At 44.1% G+C, this 19,421-nt stretch overlaps 2 protein-coding genes across 6 annotated transcripts; both read left to right on the forward strand.

Annotated features, from left to right (window-relative positions):
• The first annotated feature begins 227 nt into the window (after positions 1-227).
• card11 (caspase recruitment domain family, member 11) lies at positions 228-12,204 on the forward strand. Of its 4 annotated transcripts, none has more exons than XM_019877361.1 (25): positions 228-440; positions 4,293-4,501; positions 4,605-4,742; positions 4,884-5,060; positions 5,687-5,835; positions 6,189-6,368; positions 6,598-6,753; positions 6,905-7,030; positions 7,124-7,318; positions 7,407-7,559; positions 7,683-7,752; positions 7,822-8,006; positions 8,104-8,210; positions 8,349-8,383; positions 8,464-8,587; positions 8,663-8,864; positions 8,968-9,094; positions 9,164-9,407; positions 9,639-9,723; positions 9,895-9,978; positions 10,080-10,197; positions 10,842-11,027; positions 11,335-11,456; positions 11,558-11,673; positions 11,878-12,204. In XM_019877361.1, the coding sequence occupies exons 2-25, from the start codon at positions 4,303-4,305 to the stop codon at positions 12,080-12,082; spliced, it is 3,483 nt and encodes a 1,160-aa protein (XP_019732920.1). In that variant the 5' UTR covers positions 228-440; positions 4,293-4,302; the 3' UTR covers positions 12,083-12,204. The 4 variants fall into 4 exon arrangements, with proteins under 4 accessions (XP_019732920.1, XP_019732917.1, XP_019732916.1 ...); XM_019877358.1 differs by having other exon boundaries at positions 229-440; positions 4,276-4,501; positions 9,883-9,978; XM_019877357.1 differs by having other exon boundaries at positions 229-440; positions 9,883-9,978.
• Positions 12,205-12,996: 792 nt separating this feature from the next.
• On the forward strand, positions 12,997-18,931 carry chst12a (carbohydrate (chondroitin 4) sulfotransferase 12a). Of its 2 annotated transcripts, none has more exons than XM_019877403.1 (5): positions 12,997-13,643; positions 15,549-16,257; positions 16,524-16,676; positions 16,927-17,106; positions 17,562-18,931. In XM_019877403.1, the coding sequence occupies exons 2-5, from the start codon at positions 15,877-15,879 to the stop codon at positions 18,108-18,110; spliced, it is 1,263 nt and encodes a 420-aa protein (XP_019732962.1). In that variant the 5' UTR covers positions 12,997-13,643; positions 15,549-15,876; the 3' UTR covers positions 18,111-18,931. The 2 variants fall into 2 exon arrangements, with proteins under 2 accessions (XP_019732962.1, XP_019732965.1); XM_019877406.1 differs by having other exon boundaries at positions 17,781-18,931.
• The last annotated feature ends 490 nt before the right edge of the window (positions 18,932-19,421 follow it).

Consider the following 19,421-nt stretch of genomic DNA (forward strand, 5'->3'; position numbering starts at 1 on the left):
TTTACAGGTAACAAAAACTCGAAAAACGATCGAGTAAAAATAGATATTATAACCCCACGTTTTAGGGAAGAAAAATGTGACCGAAACAAACATAAAATAATTAAAGGAAACGACATACAGTTCAGGTATGGTAGTCTCATTACGAAAACCCACGCCCCAACCGCACCCCACCCCCCTCTCTCTCTCTCTCTCTCTCTCTCTCTCTCTCTCTCTCTCTCTCTCTCTCTCTCTCCCTCTCTCTCTCTCTTATATATTCCACACGCTCTCAGTTCAAGACCTTTTTGGACGAACTCTGAGACAAAGTTGACTTTTTGAATCTTCTAGTGGGTAAACGGCATATGTGCCCTTTCAAAGACAACAACAACAGCAACACACAGTGGCACGCCTCGTCACTTTGAATTTCACCCGACTGTGCTGCCTGCTTATCGTCCACATCTCAGGTAAGACCAACTCTTGAATACTTTGACTACTGAACGTGTATGAGGCCGAATTTTTTTCTGTTCATGTTAATCGCAACCAACTCATTGTCTGGCTTGAACAACAAGTTATCAATACTGGAATTCAAACCAGTTCAAATCAAAATGAACACATTACCGTAATGCAGAGTATGAACAATCGCTTGTGGCGCCGGGATTGAATTTTGCGAGTGGAGGCTGGCCTGACCGCAGTGCCTGCTTGAAGGGTTGGGCAAAATATGCATGAATTTGACATTTTCTGCAAGACAAGAGCTTTACTTGCACAAACGAGTCAGGCCGAAAACACAAACAAGGACGCCCGTCCAGAGATTAGAATGCTCACGTTTGATTGACACTGTCATCGAGGTATTTTTTTTTACCCAAAATATATTTACAATTCGTCATTTCAGCGCATCATAAGTAAAGGCCTTGCTCATGTTGACACCCCAATTCAGCAACTAAAAAGGTGACCAAACTCTTGGAAATAGCTGGTGTAGCTTTTGCGTTCGGCATCCTTTGATGGCGCAGGTGTACTTTTGGGGCGAGAGTTGATTCAGAAGACATTTGCCAAAGATAGAGTATGATATGTGGAAAAATAAAAGTATAATCAAGTGGGATACTATTATACTTTTCTGCCACACTGACTATTCCCTTTGTAAACTGATATGCTGTTTCATGTTGGTAAAAACTGCCTTGTCTTTTCGAAACGACGCAGCCCTTACAAATATCCAAGTGCTCACACACTCCTCTCTTCTCCCCCCCTTGGACTCCATACACAGGGCCAGCATATCACATTTCTTAAAGCTTGGACAATGAAGTCTTTATGATGGCTCCCACACACCTGAACCATTTACATCTATGGCAGTCAAATTCCAGGCCACCATATGCCTGTGCATGACATGGATGTTTTGGGACAATAGTGAAAAGCTCATCTGTTAAAAATGACATAAAAAGTATGTCTAGAAGTAAGAACTGTCCTCCCCCACTGTTGCCTGAAGACAGCTGGGATAGGCTCCAGCACACCCGCGACCCGTGTGAGGATAAATGGATTAGAAAATGGATGGATGGATGGATAGATACTGTAAGGTCAGCGTGGAGTACTTGAAACCTTTCCTTCAGCTTGACGTCACTAATGCAGTCATTTTGGTTCGAATGGTAATTGTCGTGATTTCTCTTAACGATTTCCTCTAAATACTACTTACGGAAAAACACTTTCAGGTCCGGTAAAATTGTCGACTTGTTGAATTGTGTTATTGAGAAAATTTTATTATTAATTTCCTCATGCATTGGGAATGACTGTTTGTGATCGCTCTTCCTGCTTCCTGCCAAAAAAAAAAAAACAAGCTGGAACTTATTCTACATTGTTGGTGAATCATGTCTTATAAGCAACACTTGAAAACAAAATAGCTCAGTGGATGCCCATCTTAAGCACGAATGCCCTCAGCTGTTTCCTCTCAATGTTAAGGAACATTTTAGGAGAGTCCCATTCTGGGCTGGACGCCTTACCATATCTGAAACGTGGACATACACAGCGTAAATTCCAGATTCCATGACGTCCACTCACTTTTGAATCAAGGTGGTTTTCAAGTATTGTCAAGCATCATTAGTTATGCAGTGTACAGGTGGAACGAGCAACCCTGTGTAGCTACTGACAGGTCTGGTTGGTTTGTGTCATTCGTCGAGTCACTTCAAACTAGATCACGACACATATGATAAGCAAAGTATGTTGCCTTGTTTTTAGCACATGCATTCCGAGTCGACGGATGGTGGAAATGCGTTCTTCTTGATTTGTTTTAACAGTTTGAAACTCACATTACCACCGTCTAGAGGACATGAATGGTACAGCAATGATCCGCAACCTTGTTTGTTTTGTCACCAAAAATGAGTGTGGGAATGTGGCCCATTCATCAGATTCAGACACCACGATGGTCCCACACACACACAGCAATCATATTAATTCCGATAGTGCGCTCTGGCTGTCAATGTTATGCCCCATCCTTCCCCTTTTCGTCAACCTGACCTGCTGGTTAAATAAAATAAACATGGATTCCTGTTTGATCACGATATTTGTCAAACAAGCAATCCATGAAGCACTCCTGACCCAGAAGTGCTCACAATGTTGAGGGAGATTTGATCGGTGACCTATTCTGCCTATTCAGGTGTATTGTCATGCCACTCGCAATGCAACCAGCCAAGTTCTGCCAGACGCAAAAAGGTGTGACTGGCACTCTGATGAAAAAAAAAGGAAATGCAAAGTTTCGTGTGACCTTGCCGAAACCTGGTCCTTCTTCTGAGTTTATTTCTGACACCGTCACTGCAAATCTCCTCACAAAAGATGCTTATGAAAGTGAAACGTGTAAATGACTCTGAACTCCCCCTCAAATGAGGCGTCTACTCACATCTGGCTTGGCAAGGAGGAAGCAAAGGATAATTTTCTCAACAACAAACTCTAAAATAAGAGAATAGAGAAGAGGAAGCAAATATGTGGTTTCTGCAGAGGTGTGTGCACGAGTGCACGGGCGTGTGAGTGTACGTGTGCGTTGGTCTGTGCTTTTGTGGTTTCATTATCGGCGTCAAATCTTGGCAGCGCGCGTTGTGGTCTATGATATTTTTCTTTTCACCCCCCTCAGGCTACGTTTTAAATGTAACTTATCATTGATTTAGCGCGATATCGGAAATTGGGCGGCACCATGAGATTGCAGTAGCCTTGCTCCATTAACCCCTTAAAATGTTTGATTCACAGTTTCATCGTGACCTTGCCACTTTGGAATGTGCCTTTACTGCCATTGCTACTGTATTTATCGTCGAAGAGCCGTCACGCTGCATCACTTGCAAAAGCATTGTAGATCATTATTATGGCGCGACTGGACATTTTATATTGCTTGATGACTCTCTGTGTCATTTGCACGATTGGATCTGTATTTCCACACGGTGGGAGACGTTATGTTGTATAGTGGCTTCTTTGGTGTCGTACTCAAGTGGCTCCCAGCTACTACGGAAAAATTCCCCGTCTGTTTTAACACCCTTGGCCGATAAAGGTGATTCTAAATTCTCGATACTGATGACATGTTGTCCACCCCCAGGGTGTAGTAGCAATACTGTATTCGGAAATGTTATACTTGAACAAACATGGCGGTTGTATGCAAACATGACAGTTTACATGCATGGCAACATCAGCCAGACTTTATTTGTTTAACATTTACAGCTACATCATGCAAATGCTGACGGACTGCCACGGTGCGTATTTGTGTCTGGCTTGGATGAAAAGGATAAAATGTTGGTTGGAGTAGAGAGCGAATATAAATGTGAAATGGAAAGATGTGCGTTGGTCAATTCTTGTGTGGGAAAACAGTTTCTGTTGTCACTATAAAGTCATACATCAGGAAGCCTAACATACCTGTGTCGCCTATACGATCTAGTTAAAGCTTTCATATCTGTCATGTAGCACACCGGGTTATGCTAATGATCACATTTGTGTTATGTCCTCATTGTTAGCTTTCCCACGGAAGTCACGTCGCCGTTTATTGCCGAGCTTGTTTGCGTTGCTGCACTGTTAGTCACAGCCCTTTTGCTATTCTCTATCTATACGGACACTGTGATGGTGCAGTCTCTTTTTTTCATGTGAAGAAAAAGCACTTCGACACAGAAAATATGTACAACTTGACTGGAGACGTTGGTGTAAGGACTAAAAAAAAAAAAAAATCATCATTTGTCGATCCCAAAACATAAAAACTATGGCGTGTCGTTTTGAGTCCCTCTGCAATCGTTTCCTGGCTTTGTTTGACTGTAACTGACTTGCCAACCGCTGCGCTTTAAAAAGGGGTCTTGTCTTTTCAGGGCGCATGAGATGGAAAACGGCACACTGGGGATACTTGACGATGTCGAGTTACGGTGGGAGAACGTGGAGTGCAGACGCTATGAAATTTGTCGCATCATCTCTCCGGCCAAGCTCACGCCTTACCTTCGCCAGTGCAAAGTGCTGGACGAGCAAGATGAAGATGAGATCCTCAACTCTTTGCTGCTGGTCTCCAAAGCAAACCGCACAAGTATGTAGTCAGATAAGCGTGTGTTTTCTTTAACCTTGAATGAAAACAATATACGGAATGACTTTTGAAGACGAATGACATCGGAGTAATAATCTCCCGTCAGGTCGCCTTCTTGACATCCTGCGCTCCAGGGGAGACCGGGGATATGTGGTGTTTCTGGAGAGCCTGGAATTTTACTATCCAGAACTTTACAAACAGGTCACAGGGAAGAACCCCACACGTCGCTTCTCCACCATCGTCGGTGAGATACGCGTCTTTGCTCCAGGGTTGAACGAAACTTCAAAAAACATTCTTGCATAATCTCAAAATGGGCTACAGAGTTACTTGCATATTACATGCAAGATAGTAAAGGCTGATCCATGGTTTTTCCTCTTTGCTGCAGTCGAGGAGGGTCATGAAGGTCTGACCCAGTTCTTGATGAACGAGGTGATGAAGCTGCAGGAGCAGTCTAAAGTGAAGACTCTGCAGCATGCTGAGCTCAGCAGGAAGAACTGCACCCTGGAGGATGAGCAGAAGAAACTACGCCTCGTAAATCAGGAACTTCAGACCTCGCAACAGAGTAAATAAAAAAAAAAAAAAAAAAAACTAAATCCTATTTTCATTGTAGATCTCCGAAGGCCCTTTTTTATGTTTGAATGAAAGTTCATGACAGTCATCTAATCACCTTGTGACACCACTATGCAACTATTGCAGTGAGGGAGTGCTGCTATATTGTATATTTCAAGTGCACAAGAATCTAAATCATAGAAAACACAGACAACGATATTTTGCCCGTCACGCTATTTATTATTCGGAAGATGCTGAAGTGCCAATGTCTGCGGTGAGGGTGGATTTGAAAATGTGCAATCCTAAAAGCACTACTTCCTACTTCACTGTGCTGCTTCAGAAAATATGATTTCTTTCCATTATTGCTCATCTTGTCTCGGTTTCAATACATAAATTTAGTGTGCATAACGTTTTTACATTGTAATAAATGCGTAGTGTATCTATCTATCTATCTATCTATCTATCTATCTATCTATCTATCTATCTATCTATCTAGCTATCTATCTAGCTAGATTAAAGGAAAAAAATCTAAGTTTGGGGTGCAGCTGTTGTGTAAGCGCCGTCTCAATAAAGAGGAGTTGAGTCAAGTAATTTTGGGGCCACGGTGTCAGTGCTCACGACCTGTGTGTGGGTCCGCAGGGTTCAACAAAATGAAAGAAGAACGCAACTCCTATAGCGATGAGCTGCTGAGAATCAAGGATGAGAACTACAAACTGGCCATGAGATACGCAGCTCTGAGTGAGGAGAAGAACTTAGCGGTGATGAGGAGCAGGGACCTGCAGCTGGAGGTAATGATGGAAAGGTCTGCATGTCAACATTTAAGACCTCATTGTCTTTGACTTTGGACACCATGCTTTCCTGGTTCGAGTCATACTTTTCCACCAGAGAACAGTTTGTCACAATCGATAGCTCCAGATCCACTCCAACCCCAGTCAACCAAGGAGTACCACACGGTTCTGTACTCGGACCCTTGTCTTTCAGTATCTACTTGGTCAGATTATTCGCCAACATGGATTGACTTTCCAGCACGTCACCATCACACTCATGCACCTTCACTGGCTCCCAATTACAATCAAGGTCGTCTTCAGTGGAATTTTGAGTTGACTATTTCTTACTTTCTGTGTTCTCTCCGTTCAAACAGATTGATCAATTTAAGCACAGGCTAAACAAGATGGAGGAAGAGTGTAAGATGGAGAGGAAGCAAAGTCTCAAACTGAAGAACGACATCGAGAATCGCCCCAAGAAGGAGCAGATCTTTGAGCTCAAGAGGGAGAATGAGACACTTAAAATCAAACTACAGGAGCTGCAGTCCATCATCCAGGTGTGGACGAACTTATATTTAACTAACTTGTAATTAGCAATCAGACAACGTTAAAAAAAATCCAATAAATGGGTATTTATGTGTTCACAAACTGATAAACATCTCCAAATTCAAATTGACAATGACATTTTCACTCTGCTATTCGCCATTATTACATAAAGTTCTTTTTGATGCAAAACATCTGCTTGGTTTTCTTTATCAAACAGTTTAAATGGATAATTTGTTTTAGAATGCCCAGCCTGGTCCTCTGTCTACATCGGACAAAGACATTCTTGACATTTTGGAGCATGACAGGCAGGAAGCGCTTGAAGATAGACAGGACCTGGTCAACCGCCTCTACAACCTTCATGAGGAAGTCAGACAGGCAGAGGAACTGCGAGACAAGGTAACAAACAGATACGGTCGACTTATGCCCACATAAGTAGGAAACCCTTGACCAGCTCGTCTAATGCCCACATAGTACAATCTTGGAAACATACACGACTCACAAATTAGTGATATCGTCTGTGTGTGTGTGCGTGTGTGTGTGCGTGTAGTACCTGGAGGAGAAGGAGGACCTGGAGCTAAAGTGCTCCACGTTGCAGAAAGACTGTCAGATGTACCGCAACCGAATGGACACCATCACCATGCAGCTCAAGGAAGTAGAAAAAGAGAGGGACCAGGTGACTCATTGCACGTCCACAATCGTGACAAGAGTGGACTCGCAAAGCGCGCATAGTGTTTCTGTGACTTTGCATGTATATTTTGTGCCACAGGCATTCCGGGCAAGAGACGATGCCCAGCACCAGTTCTCACAGAGTCTGATCGACAAAGACAAGTATCGCAAGCAGATTCGAGAGTTGGAGGAGAAGAGCGATGAGCTCCAGATCGAGATGGTGCGGAAAGAAGCCCAGTTGGTCACTCTGGAGTCTCGCATGCGACGGATCTCCAAGGACATTGCCTTGGATCAGGTTTGACATTTTTTGACATTGGGATTTATGAAGCTAACACAAATTTACCACCGTTGCGGATTTTTTTTCTTCTTCTTCTTTTCCTCAGAGCTTACCAAGGGACGTTCCCACAACCACCCTCTTTCAGCGGGAGCTTAAACCCTGCCAGGGTCAGTCAGAATGGTCTAGTGATGAGTCGCCAGAGGAAAGGATTTTACCCGAGGAACCCCGGCTCAGACGCAGACCCAATCTGAAAGCAGTGGTCAGTCAACGTCGATTGTTCAAATTGTTGATGATCATAGAACGTTGCATCCAAACGAACTGCAGACACGCTACACTCCGTTTATGACAGCATACTTGAAGGCATTTATGCTTGACCTTCTAGAACAGAGCGAAGTCTCCCAGCTGGCTACCCAAAGACCTTCCAGTTTCCGTAGAGCCTTGTCATCCTGCCGGTAAGACGCGATGAACATTCAAAAGTGCCGATACACGATGTTCGTGTCAAAAACTTTCGATGTCTACAGCCAACGGAGGCGATCATCTTGAAAATCTGATTCCAAGCATCCACAGCAACTCCCTCCCTCCTTCACCCAGTGTGGCCCCCGCATCCCTCACCTATGCTCACAGCGTGACCCCCGCCCTCACTTTGTCCTCTCCGTCCACTCTGCGCTGTCACTCCATGACGGAACAGCCCAACAGGCTAAATATGGTGAGGACGACCCCAAAAGGCGATGCCGTATTATCAATCGCTTGAACTGTTTCGTCAGATCTTGAAACAATATTGTTTCTGTCAATATTGCCTGTAGATGCGTTACCGTACCGACAGCATCCAATCCACGCAGCCTGAGCCCCCGGAGAAAGCATCTCTGTACCGTCGAGAAAGGGAGAACGAAAACGACTTCCAGCCCCGCAGGTAGTCAAGGCGCCATTTCTGTATTTTTTTTGGGGGGGGTTAATGGACAAAATAATGTCCAATGCCGTTTCAACTTTATATTGTGCGATATAACTGGCAAAAAAATACATATACAGTCCTTCATTTGGTTTCTTCCAGCCTTTCGGACTTGGACAGTGACACTATGGAATGCGGTAAATATAAATGGAGCAAACTTTCCACCATCGTATCTGCCAATCTTTCGACCTAAATCCCCTCCCGAATCCATCCTTAGAGGAGGGAGTGAAGCGCGGCCCATCTTCTGTCCACTCGTCTTCCTCGTCCCATCAATCAGAAGTGATGGACACTTACGACATGGAGCAAGTCAACAATATCTTCAGGAAATTTTCTCTGGAAAAGTACGTGACGCACATAGGCACGTTGTTGCAAGTTCACAGAGTTGTTCTAGCGTTCATGTTGATTTGTGTGCGTAGGCCGTTTCGTCCGTCTCTGTCCTCCTTGTCGAGTATCAACTCGATTCTGAAGCCTGTACAGGAGTTTACATTATTAAGCGAAAATCTGCTGAAGGAGATCACTCTTGTTGGCGGCAACGACAGCGGGATTTTCATCTCGTCCGTCCAGCCGGGCTCTGTTGCAGAGAAGACTGGTTTGCGAGAGGGTCACCGCCTCTTGTTGGTGAGATCTAATTCCCCTTTACTTATCCATCCAATAAAAATGTATACTTACATCACAGTGGCGCTTTTTTTTTTTGTCTCTTGCGATATGACTGGCTTATCAGCTTGAGGGGCGCATACGAGGCGAGAACCAGAGGATGCCGTTGGAAACCAGCACCCAGGAGGAAGCCCTCTGGGTGCTGAAGCACTGCTCTGGACTGATCAGGCTGCACTACCGAGCCAACTTTGACGGTAAGTTTGTGACCTTCTCGGAGTGAACGGTTTTCATCTTTGAATCGCATTGCTGTATGTGCACGCCAGCTTACCGACGTTTTCAGAGGGACCTCGAAGAAGGCACGCGGGTTTCCGGAGACTCCTTCTACATCCGGGTGAACCTCAACATCTCCAGCCAGTTAGACTTCTGCTCGCTGAGCGTGCAATGTGATGAGGTGGTCCACGTTTTGGACACGAAGCACCAAGGCCAATGTGAGTGGCTGTGTGTCCGCGTTGACCCCTACAGCGGCTGTGACCTGCTGGAACGTGGGACTCTGCCGAGCAACTCACGGTATGAGAAACTATCTGTACTTCTACTTACCCCAAATACAGACCGGTTTCCACCTGTTGTAACCTGTAGAAGTATTCACAGTCAGGAAGATTACAAAGTTGCCAATAGCACACATCGCTGATTTTACATCTAATTTACGCAATGTGTTGGCAAGATCTCACTGAAACTATTCGTGTGTGTGTGTGTGTGTGTGTGTGTGTGTGTGTGTGTGTGCGTGTGTGTGTTTAACAGGGCTCAGCAGCTCCTCCTCGTAAAGATACAGAAGTTGATGTGTCGAGGGAGCAAAGAAGAAAATGAAATGCAGCGCAACATGAGGGTAGATATATTTTCACAAGTATGAATTCTTCTTAAGCTTTATTTTACTTTTATAGAGAAGATGGAGTCAAGGTACAATCATGACATATATAGACAGACGCTGCGTACATCCTGTCAATAACTGCTTGCACTCAAATAAGTGGACATATTCCATATGTAGAACAATTTGCAGCCAGAGGAAGGCAGCCCCTCTTCTGACCCCAAAACCAGCCCACGCATGTCGAGAGCCAGCATCTTCCTCACCCAGATTCTGCAGGTGACGAAGCATGAATCCTGTATCATCAGCGTCGACATGCAGAAAGACGAAAGGACTGAAATGAAATTCATAAAGACTGTCATGTGTTGGTGCTTTTGTAGCTCGTCAGCAGGGCGGATACCAAATACAAGCGACTGAACAGTAACGAGCGTGTGAGGATCATCACCTCCAGTAGTACGACACTCCCCGGGCAAGGCTTTGACACGCTCAGAGCAGAAGGTGAGAAAAAAAAGTGATCCAAAGGGGAGCCGAATGTCAACTGTGACAGCTTTCCTGGGACATTTACAGTTTTGTCAATGCGGCTTTTTTTTTTTTTTTTGTCAAACCCTTTCATGCACGCTGTAACCTGATCACATGATAAGCTGTCCACGGTAGTAAACGCTGTCCCTGAAAGGGTTAACATTCGTCTCAAGCTTTCAGAGCAGTTCATTTAACGAGCACTGTGGAAGTTAGCGCTTGTTGTCGTTTCGGCTGATGATTAATTGTGAGAGTCCTGCAGGAGGTAGAGAATGTGTCCGTACTGTCGAAAATCCAGTAAGAAAGTGCTGTGAGCCTTGAACAAAAGGGCCTGTGAGTCACATGAAACATTTGAAGGTGCACCACAATTAAACTCCCACACGTAAGACGACCGTTGTGCAAGGTTTTGGAATCAAAGGTTCAGCCTCAGGTTTTGCACTTCTGGGACCTGAAGCAACATAGTTTCACCGTGACAGATTTCTCCTTAACATCAGAAGTAAACAAGAATTCATTTTAATCATAAATCGGGGGGATTTCTGCCAGTAGTCACCCCCAAAATAATCTGTGGAGAATAATCCTTCTTCTTTTATATCAATCTGTATTCTCTGTGCCGTCTTTGGTGCAAGCAGACGCCGCTGATCCTGAACGGGAGATAAGCAAGAGTTTGAACCTGACCCCATACAGCCATGTCACCCCTCAATGGACCGAGAGGAGAAGACCGGTCCTCTTCGCACCGACTGCTTTAGCCAAAGTACTTTCACAGAAATTAGTTAACATGGTGGGTGCCATGGACTTCAGTGTGTGCAAACCAGGTCAGTCTGCATACTTTTGAGGTGTGAGCGGATTCATAATGTGTTCGCACGCTACAATCATTGACACAGTTAATTGTAAAAAGGGCCGCCAAACGTAATAGCAGTCATCACTCTCGTCTCTGTTAGTGCTGAAAAGTCAGTTGACTGCTGTCACATATTTGCTCGGATGTCTCAAGATAGAAACATCACCGCTTTCTGTTCCTCCTGATCGTGTCAGATGTCTTGGTTATACAGCCAACATTTGCTCAATCATTCACAGGAATTTCCCTTTGCATGCATTATCCTCTTCTGTTTTTTCTTTTTGTAGACATTTTATCCAAAGAGGAGTCGAATCAGAAACTGGGTGCAGAGTCCTTTGTTTACTGCAAAGAAAAAGGTGCCTCTTTTGAATTCATCACCAAAGAGAGCATCGAGGCCGTCGCTGCCAAGGTTCCTTGCACAGCCAATCATGACCAGATTTTCTTACTTGTGCTTGAACTTGTGTGACTTAATGCCTATTTGCATATTCTTTCCTTTCTCACTGTCGCCAGGGCAAACATTGCCTACTGCAAGCTGACCTGAGCTGCGTCAAAAACCTCTTGAGGGTGGAAATTTACCCAATCATCATCTTTGTCAAGATCTGTGAAAAAAATGTCAAGAAGCTGAGGTAGGCTTTTGTGTATGCATGTGCATGCAAAAGAGAAAGGGTCTTAAATGTTGATACAGTATCTATGCTTGTTATCGGTACAATTTCTGCACAAACAAGCACACACACCTTTATTGTAGGTTCTCATCAGACAAAGTAGGTGTATAACTTTACAACACTTACCACAACTGAGTTGTTTCCTTCCTGTTTCCTGTCCACACACAGAAAGTTACCGCTGCGCCTGGAGTCGGAGGAGGAGTTTCTGAGGTCAAGCAGGGCTAAAGAGAAGGAGCTGGAGGGTATTCCTTGCCTCTACAGCAGCCTGGAGCCAGAGGCCTGGCTCGGGACGGATGACCTCATCAGGGTGGTCAAAGAGCGAATATTTGAGGAGCAGAAGAAGACTGTGTGGGTGGAGCAGGATCTCCTGTAGACACCGTGGGCTGTACATGAAAAGAAACATATTGTAGAACCACAATACAAAAACAGCGTTAAAATTATACATGTACATGCTCAGTATTTAATACTAAAACAATAAACTTTATCTTTTGTAAAGCTGTGCCTTGCATTATTTTGAAAACGGAACACACAACAACTTTCTATACGGAGCCATTTGATAGAACTACACTGCCCTCTAGTGACCAATGTGATAAGTACAACATCAAAATGTTATTTTGTGCTTTCAAATAATGCTGCCAAAGCCCTTGCTGAAGTAAGAAAGGAGGGGTTGTACAGACTGGTCAGTTTTTCGACTTTCTACTCCACACTGACAAAACTATTATAACGGCATGATGGTCACCCGTTTAGTATAACCCGAAATCTTGACTCAAGTGAAGATCAACATACTTTACAATATTGTGGGTCACGTTTCGCAAACATCACCGCAGCGCCTGTGCAATGTTTCTTTGAGCGAAGCCGTATTTGCATACGAATGTTGTCAGCGATTCTCTAACTGCAATTTGCATAAAAAGTCAATCTGAAACTCTTTCTGAATAAGCTCCAAAACGGTTTGTTAAAAATGGGACACAAGAGGATTTGGGGTCGATAATCTCATCTCCAAAGGACGGGCAGCAGAAATGATGATGAATTTGGGTTTAATCAATTTTAATGCGTATTTTATCAGTTACTCTCACTGCAACCCATGCGGATGGTTAATATTGCTTTTAATTTATTCATGCATTCAGCCACGGTAGTCCCATGGTTATTCAGCGGAGTAAATACTGTGATTTACCGTGCCGCAGTGCTTCACGATCGCGTGTATGTGTGCGCGAGCGCTGGTGCGTGTGTGTGTGCGCGTGCCCTTTCGTGCTTGCGTAAATTTACTTACCCAAGGTTTGGTCATTTTTGGTATGTATTGTTTGATGGATGGATGAGATTTCTGGGAAACAAACACCTAAAAACACACTTATTTTTTTGCCTCGATTCACTTTGGAGAAAAAAATGCACTCAATTACAACTTAGTCATATCGCCATGCAAAACAAACGTGACTCCCCAATTCACTAATTATTTGAAAAAAAAAGTTTTGAAAACAAAAAAGATTATTGGTACTCAATGTTCCTGCATATTTGTCATATGGACGTTATTCCAGCAGTGGACAACAAGTGCAGCTATCTGTGGACCAGACAATTATTTACAATTGAATGAAACTCAATGAGAGCATTATTCTAATCCCTGTCGTTTAATTCCATCATCGAAACCATGTACACCATGTTGGAGAGAATGGCTTTTAAAGTTGTCCACTACAGTCACCGCGTTGCACCATATTTGTGTTTTCCTTTAATGTGCAAAGCGGACGCACTTCGTTAGCTAGACCGACACCGTGCAGTCGACTGTCGCGTTAAGATGGAATCGACACAGAAAGGTACAAGTCTCGAGCTAAACTGTCGCGATACTTGGAGAAATCTCGCTTGATCTCGAAGGGAGGGAAGCAGCGGATCGAAGACCTGCTGGCATCACAGCTGATGACGCGGGGCAGACAGCCTCCCCCAAAGAGGTAAAAAGCTTCTGTTTCTCATCGCTCATAGTTCATATTAGCGTCGCCAAATCTTAAAAGAAACGCTGGATACATTTATTGCATGCTAGAGACTACTTTGGCATTAAATACAGCGAGAGAGGGCGATACCGTAGGAAGACACACTGTTTTCCTCGGCTACCTTGAAATATTATCTCCAGGATTTCGGCTGAAACATCTCCACGCGAGACTTTTTCTTCCAAGAGACGAGCGTCATATGTGAGGAAGAGCCGGTTCCCCTGGCTCGAACCCTCGGTTAAAGGCGATATTGTAGTCCATTGGCCAGAGGTGATACCGATAGCGGTACCGGTACTACAATATTTAGGTGGACAAATCCCAGTTGTGATGATTATAATTTTTATACCTATACATCCCCATTTTATCAACAGCCCGGTTGTCAAAACCATTTTTTGATGCTGGTGGATGTCCTGGATTTGGCCTCAAGGTCAAGTTATAAATAGTTGATAATATTATGTTTGGTATTATTTTGAAGGACATATTCGAAGCTTTAATTTAAATAATTTGTGAAGCTCTTTGTCAAGTATATAAGTCGCTGGAGCTTGTCAAATTCAAACCACCAAAAAAAAAATAAAAAAAATTTAAAACTAACACATCTGTGACCTGGTACCAAATGGGCTGGCCAAGGACTGTTGGTTGGGAAACACTGACTTAGGCTATTTACACTTTTTAAGTATTCGCTATGAATGTTTTATAAATCCGTCCTAACAGACATCGGTGTGGATAGCAATGAAGCTTTGCAATTGAATTCCATCTTTTGTGCTGTATAACATATACAATTCGAAAATTAAAAGGTAACGTGAAACTGAATGAGTTTGGTTTGAAAGAATCCGCCCCAGAACCTCATCAAATGCTTTTGGAGATTGTATAGTCCTCTGTCAGGTTCAACAATAGTCTGCTAACCTCACCAATGACACAACATTCCCACAGAGCTACTCCAAAAGCCTTCACGGGAGAATGGAAACCACTCTGTATTTTCTTCCATTTCCCTTTCCTGTAGGTGTACACATATGCTGTATTTGTCCATTCACTCTATGAAATTCTGTCGTACAAAATGGAAATAGTGAGGCACAGACTGGTGCAGGATTTGTTTCCAAAACAAGTTGTAAAATCAGTAGTCCTGAGTTTTGCAGTGGGATTAAGTAACTGGGCACAGAGCAACGTCCTCCCCGAAACAGCTTTGCACATGAATCTTTTGGCTCAGAGTAAGATTAGAAAGCCAGTTGAGGTCGTGAAGAGAAAGGCATTCATATTTGCTTCTTGTGTGGTGTCGCGTTGAGAGGAGTGTGAGGCGAGGAGCGACGGTGTGATGAATTTCCAGGTCAAGGCAGCCCTCTTCGGGGGACAGGAAATAAAGTGACGACTTTAGCGCGTGAGGTCCACATTTAGAAGGAAAAGTGACGCTCTGTGACCAAAGCGCTGCACATGAAGAGGCGGACAAACTGGTGGAAGGAATCTAACCCAACGGTCCGAAACACAGGTTGCTTAGCTCGTCAAAGCACAATGAAGAAAATACTGTTTTGGGCTTATTTTAGTTTTTAAACTCTTTTACGCAGGTAGCAATTTTTTTCTGCAGGGAAAATCATATCAGACTGGAATGTGTATGGTATGCAGCACTTCCTTTCACAACTATGTGATTTTTTTTTTCTTCCCCAACTGCCTGTGTCAAATTTAAGTGTGTGCCTTGTAAAATAATGTGCCAAATGAAGAACTGTATCTGCTTTCTTTTTGCAAATTCTGAGAATAATCACTTGGTACCATTTCAATGCCAAGTCCAAGTGTCATGCTTACGTGTCGGATTTAAAATGGAGTGGCGGCTGCACGGATTCGTTCCCCTCACATTGCAATGTTTTGGTTGTCTCTTTGCAGTTGCCCGAATGGAGCGGAGGTGAGAATTTCACCCATGGATGCGTCCTGCACGGAGACATGATAAGCACGGGCTCAGTTATAGCTGCCGCCTATCTATCGCCATGGTGAGAGAAGCCCTTGGCTGTTGCCATGGAGACCCCATAGCAAGAGCTCTATAACCAAGATCTGTTTCCTTGGTGACCCCATAAAAAGAGCCAGGTAACTATTTCAATCTGTTGCCATGGTGTCGCTGTAACGGGGCCAAAACGAGGTCGATGATGAAGATGATGATGATGATGATGATGAGCCGTTAGGTGGCAAGGCACATTTTGCGCACCACTTTGTCACGATGGGAACATCCAGGATGTTTCACATTTTTGTCGTCCTGGGCTCCGCCTTCATGATCCTTTTAATCATCCTCTACTGGAAGGAAGTTGGAGCGTCGCATCAGTTTTTGCACACCCCCGTCTCACCCGGACCCAAAATGACAAAACCTGCTCAACAGCAGCAGCAACAGCAGCAGAAGCCTCAACCTCCCCAATCCCCGTCCTTCCTCTCCGACATCGATGCCTTTGTCAACCAGTTCTTAGAGCCTGGAACTGGCGAACCCACTGACCAGGTGCCCGCCGAAGCAAGCAACCAATCAGAGAAGGCAGAAGAGCGATATGTTCCGAGGCAGGAGTGGAAGATTCATTTGACTCCGGTGGCGGCAGAGCTTCGCCAGAGACAGGTCAATATAATTCGTAATAAAAGTAGTAAAAGTAGAAATTGTAGCGGAAAAATTGATTTGGATGTCATGGGGCCCTCCAAAATTGTTTTTTAAAAACTGGTAAAGGATGCTTCTTATTATCACTACATTAATAGCAATTATGGCACCTTGGTCCAATATCTTTTTACGTCTTTATGATTAGTTGTATTCGGTGTCGGCTTAAAAAAAAAAAAAAGGACTCCTCTTTTAATTTATTGATGCATTTGCCTTTCAAATGGAATCAACAGGAGAACCGGCAGAAGTTACTTAAAGATCTGTGCGCCAATGACAGCCTGGAGTTCCCCGGCAAAAACCGCTCATTTGACGACATTCCCAACAAGGAGCTGGATCATCTCATAGTCGATGACAGGCACGGTGTTATCTACTGCTACGTGCCAAAGGTACATTTATATTTTTACTCTTCCACTCGGTTACACACAGGAACAAATCCAAAAGTTGTTCAATTTGTAGCCGAACCCACATTTTCGAGTTTTACCCTTTCATGGATTGTGTTTGACTTTGGGGGTTCCACCGTGATTTGCCTCTGGGACAGATGCGCACAATCGGCAATTATTTTTGCATTAGAGCAGCTTGTATTTTTTCTGTGATCATTGACCAGAATTTCAGGCTAACCGTTTATGTTCCCCGTAGGTGGCTTGTACCAATTGGAAGCGAATCATGATCGTTCTCAGCGAGAGCCTGCTCCGCGACGGCGTACCCCAAAGGGACCCGATGGCCATCCCCAGGGAGCTGGCTCACAACGCCAGCATGCATTTCACCTTCAACAAGTTTTGGAAGCGCTACGGCAAATTTGCAAGGCACCTCATGAAGGTCTGTTGAATATTTTTTTTCCCTCATTTTTTTTTTCTTCTTTTTTTGTTAGTGCTTTTGGATTGGGACTCCAGCTAAAGTATTTCATTTACTATCTAGACTTAATTAATTCCATTTAGAGATGACACTTGTCAAGATGCTTTTTTTTTCCCTAGCGCGACTAAACTCGTGGGTTCAAATCAGATTTTAGCATAATTTACATGTGCTCTCTTTTCTTGCGTTGATTTTCTGCAGAAACTCTGGCTTCCTTATTCGAGTGTGTGTTATTCTCGAGAAATGACAGTCACGGTTCGCAAAATGTTGAAAAAGTCGCAAGTGTATTTGAATGCTTTGTTGTTTCATTCGTTCTGAAAGCAATCTGAGCATGACGTTATCATTTTAACACGTTTTCAGTGTCTTCATGAATCGCTCGAAATGTCCCTTCACAAACGTGACGTGCTGCTTTTGTTTTGAAGGTCAAACTGAAGAAGTACACAAAGTTCCTTTTTGTGCGGGACCCATTCGTGCGTCTCATATCCGCCTACCGGGATAAATTTGAGCTGCGCAACGAGGACTTTTACCGCCGCTTTGCTAAAGTCATGCTGCGGCGCTACGCCAACCAGTCGACGCCCCCCGACTCTGTGGATGAGGCGTTTGCCATGGGGGTTCACCCTTCCTTCTCTCATTTCACCCAGTATCTACTGGACCCTCAGACGGAGAAGTACGGTCCCTTTAATGAGCACTGGCAGCAGGTGTACCGCCTGTGTCACCCGTGCCAGATCCAATATGACTTTGTGGGCCACTTGGAGACGGCCGAGGAAGACGCTGAGCATTTGCTACGCCTGCTGCGCGTGGACAATGTGGTGGAGTTTCCTACCTCGCACAGGAATCTGACAGCCAGCGACTCGGAATCAGACTGGTTCAGCACGGTGCCGCTGGAGGTGCGGAGGGAACTTTACAAGCTGTATGAACCCGACTTCAGGCTTTTTGGTTACGATAGACCACACTCTATCCTCAATGAGTGACTCTGACGCAACTTGACAAGCTGGAAGATGTGTTTTCTTGAAAGTCCCTGTAAAGTGAAAAAAATCCATTTGAGCTCTACGTTTGACACGCCGCAGAGAAGAGTTTTGCTCACCGCGCAAAAAATATGAACGATTAAAACAAAATCTCAAAATACATCACAACCATACTGCAGCGAGCAAGCTAACCGCATGTCACAGTTGTGCCGCTTAACTACTAATGCGAACGATGGTGCTGAAGTTATCACTGGGCACTTTTTTTTAGCCACGCTGAAATAAATCGGAAAAAAACGCAATGTCAAAAAACAATTCGACTGTCTGGCTCCAAATTTACGTGCCACTCCGTTGTCAGTCTTTGCACATGTTTTCAGAAATGATCTTCAAACGTGTCTAATCGGAGACACATCTCGAAATTCACTTCACAGGGTCTTTGACGAACACCTTTTTTCCAATTTCACTCTGAGAATAATATTTGGCACCTGCTGCTATCGGAAGCACAAAAGTGAGCCGGAGAAAAATGTGAATGGACAATTAATTTGAAGATTTTATAATGCCACAAAGCACACAAATGAGTGCGACGCAGTCGGCTCAACAGAAGGTGTCTTGTGTCATTTCGCGCCTCCAGAGAGCTCCCTCCTCCGGCATTTTCCACTCCCAGCTCAGATGTCACGTTTGATTGGCCGCTCGCACTTAACATGTGACTTACCCAACGCCGGCTTTGTAGCAGGAGGCCGCTCGTTTGGCCAATCTGACACATTTTTAATGCTGCCGCATGCCACTGACATTTATTTCATATTGTGCAATGTTTTCTTGAAATCCTCCTTTTTTTTTTTTTTTGGAAAGCATGACTGTAGGGCAATATCATGATCAAGTGAATTGGCCTTCAGCTTGGAGACCTAATTTCAATACAACATGAAGTGACATCATCAATTTTTGGCTTTATTATTATTATTTTTTTGCTTGGTTTGGCCACGTTCAAAGCATGATATCAATTGCATTGTAGCATCATCATATTAAAAGTGCAGCAACGCCTATGAAATATTAGCCGGCTAGTAGGACTCATCTCGGCTTGTCTTTGAGACTTGAACTGGACTTTAAACATTCTTTAAACTTCAACTCGATGCAGGAACAGGTAAACACCTGGCTGTATTTTACAAAGGGAACATTTTGTGTGAGTACTTGTCACCGCCGCCCCTGTGTTTGTCACGTTTGTGTGCTCGCGGGTAACACGGCGTTGTTTATCCACACCAGAGGCTGCAACCAAACCCAAGAGTTGTAACACTTCTCAGTTGGTGGTTATAAAGGCTTGATTGA

The sequence above is a fragment of the Hippocampus comes genome, unplaced genomic scaffold, assembly GCF_001891065.2.
Source record: "Hippocampus comes isolate QL1 unplaced genomic scaffold, H_comes_QL1_v1.1 scaffold193, whole genome shotgun sequence".
In the NCBI taxonomy this organism is placed as follows: Eukaryota; Metazoa; Chordata; class Actinopteri; order Syngnathiformes; family Syngnathidae; genus Hippocampus; species Hippocampus comes.

Bases quoted from the DNA above. Each gene is read 5' to 3' on its own strand.
- chst12a (XM_019877403.1), top strand. From the start codon at position 15,877: ATGGGAACATCCAGGATGTTTCACATTTTTGTCGTCCTGGGCTCCGCC. The intron at 16,677-16,926 runs GTACATTTATAT...TGTTCCCCGTAG, and splicing joins TCTACTGCTACGTGCCAAAG to GTGGCTTGTACCAATTGGAA. The intron at 17,107-17,561 runs GTCTGTTGAATA...TTTGTTTTGAAG, and splicing joins TTGCAAGGCACCTCATGAAG to GTCAAACTGAAGAAGTACAC.
- card11 (XM_019877358.1), top strand. From the start codon at position 4,303: ATGGAAAACGGCACACTGGGGATACTTGACGATGTCGAGTTACGGTGG. The intron at 5,836-6,188 runs GTAATGATGGAA...CCGTTCAAACAG, and splicing joins GCAGGGACCTGCAGCTGGAG to ATTGATCAATTTAAGCACAG. The intron at 6,754-6,904 runs GTAACAAACAGA...GTGTGCGTGTAG, and splicing joins CAGAGGAACTGCGAGACAAG to TACCTGGAGGAGAAGGAGGA.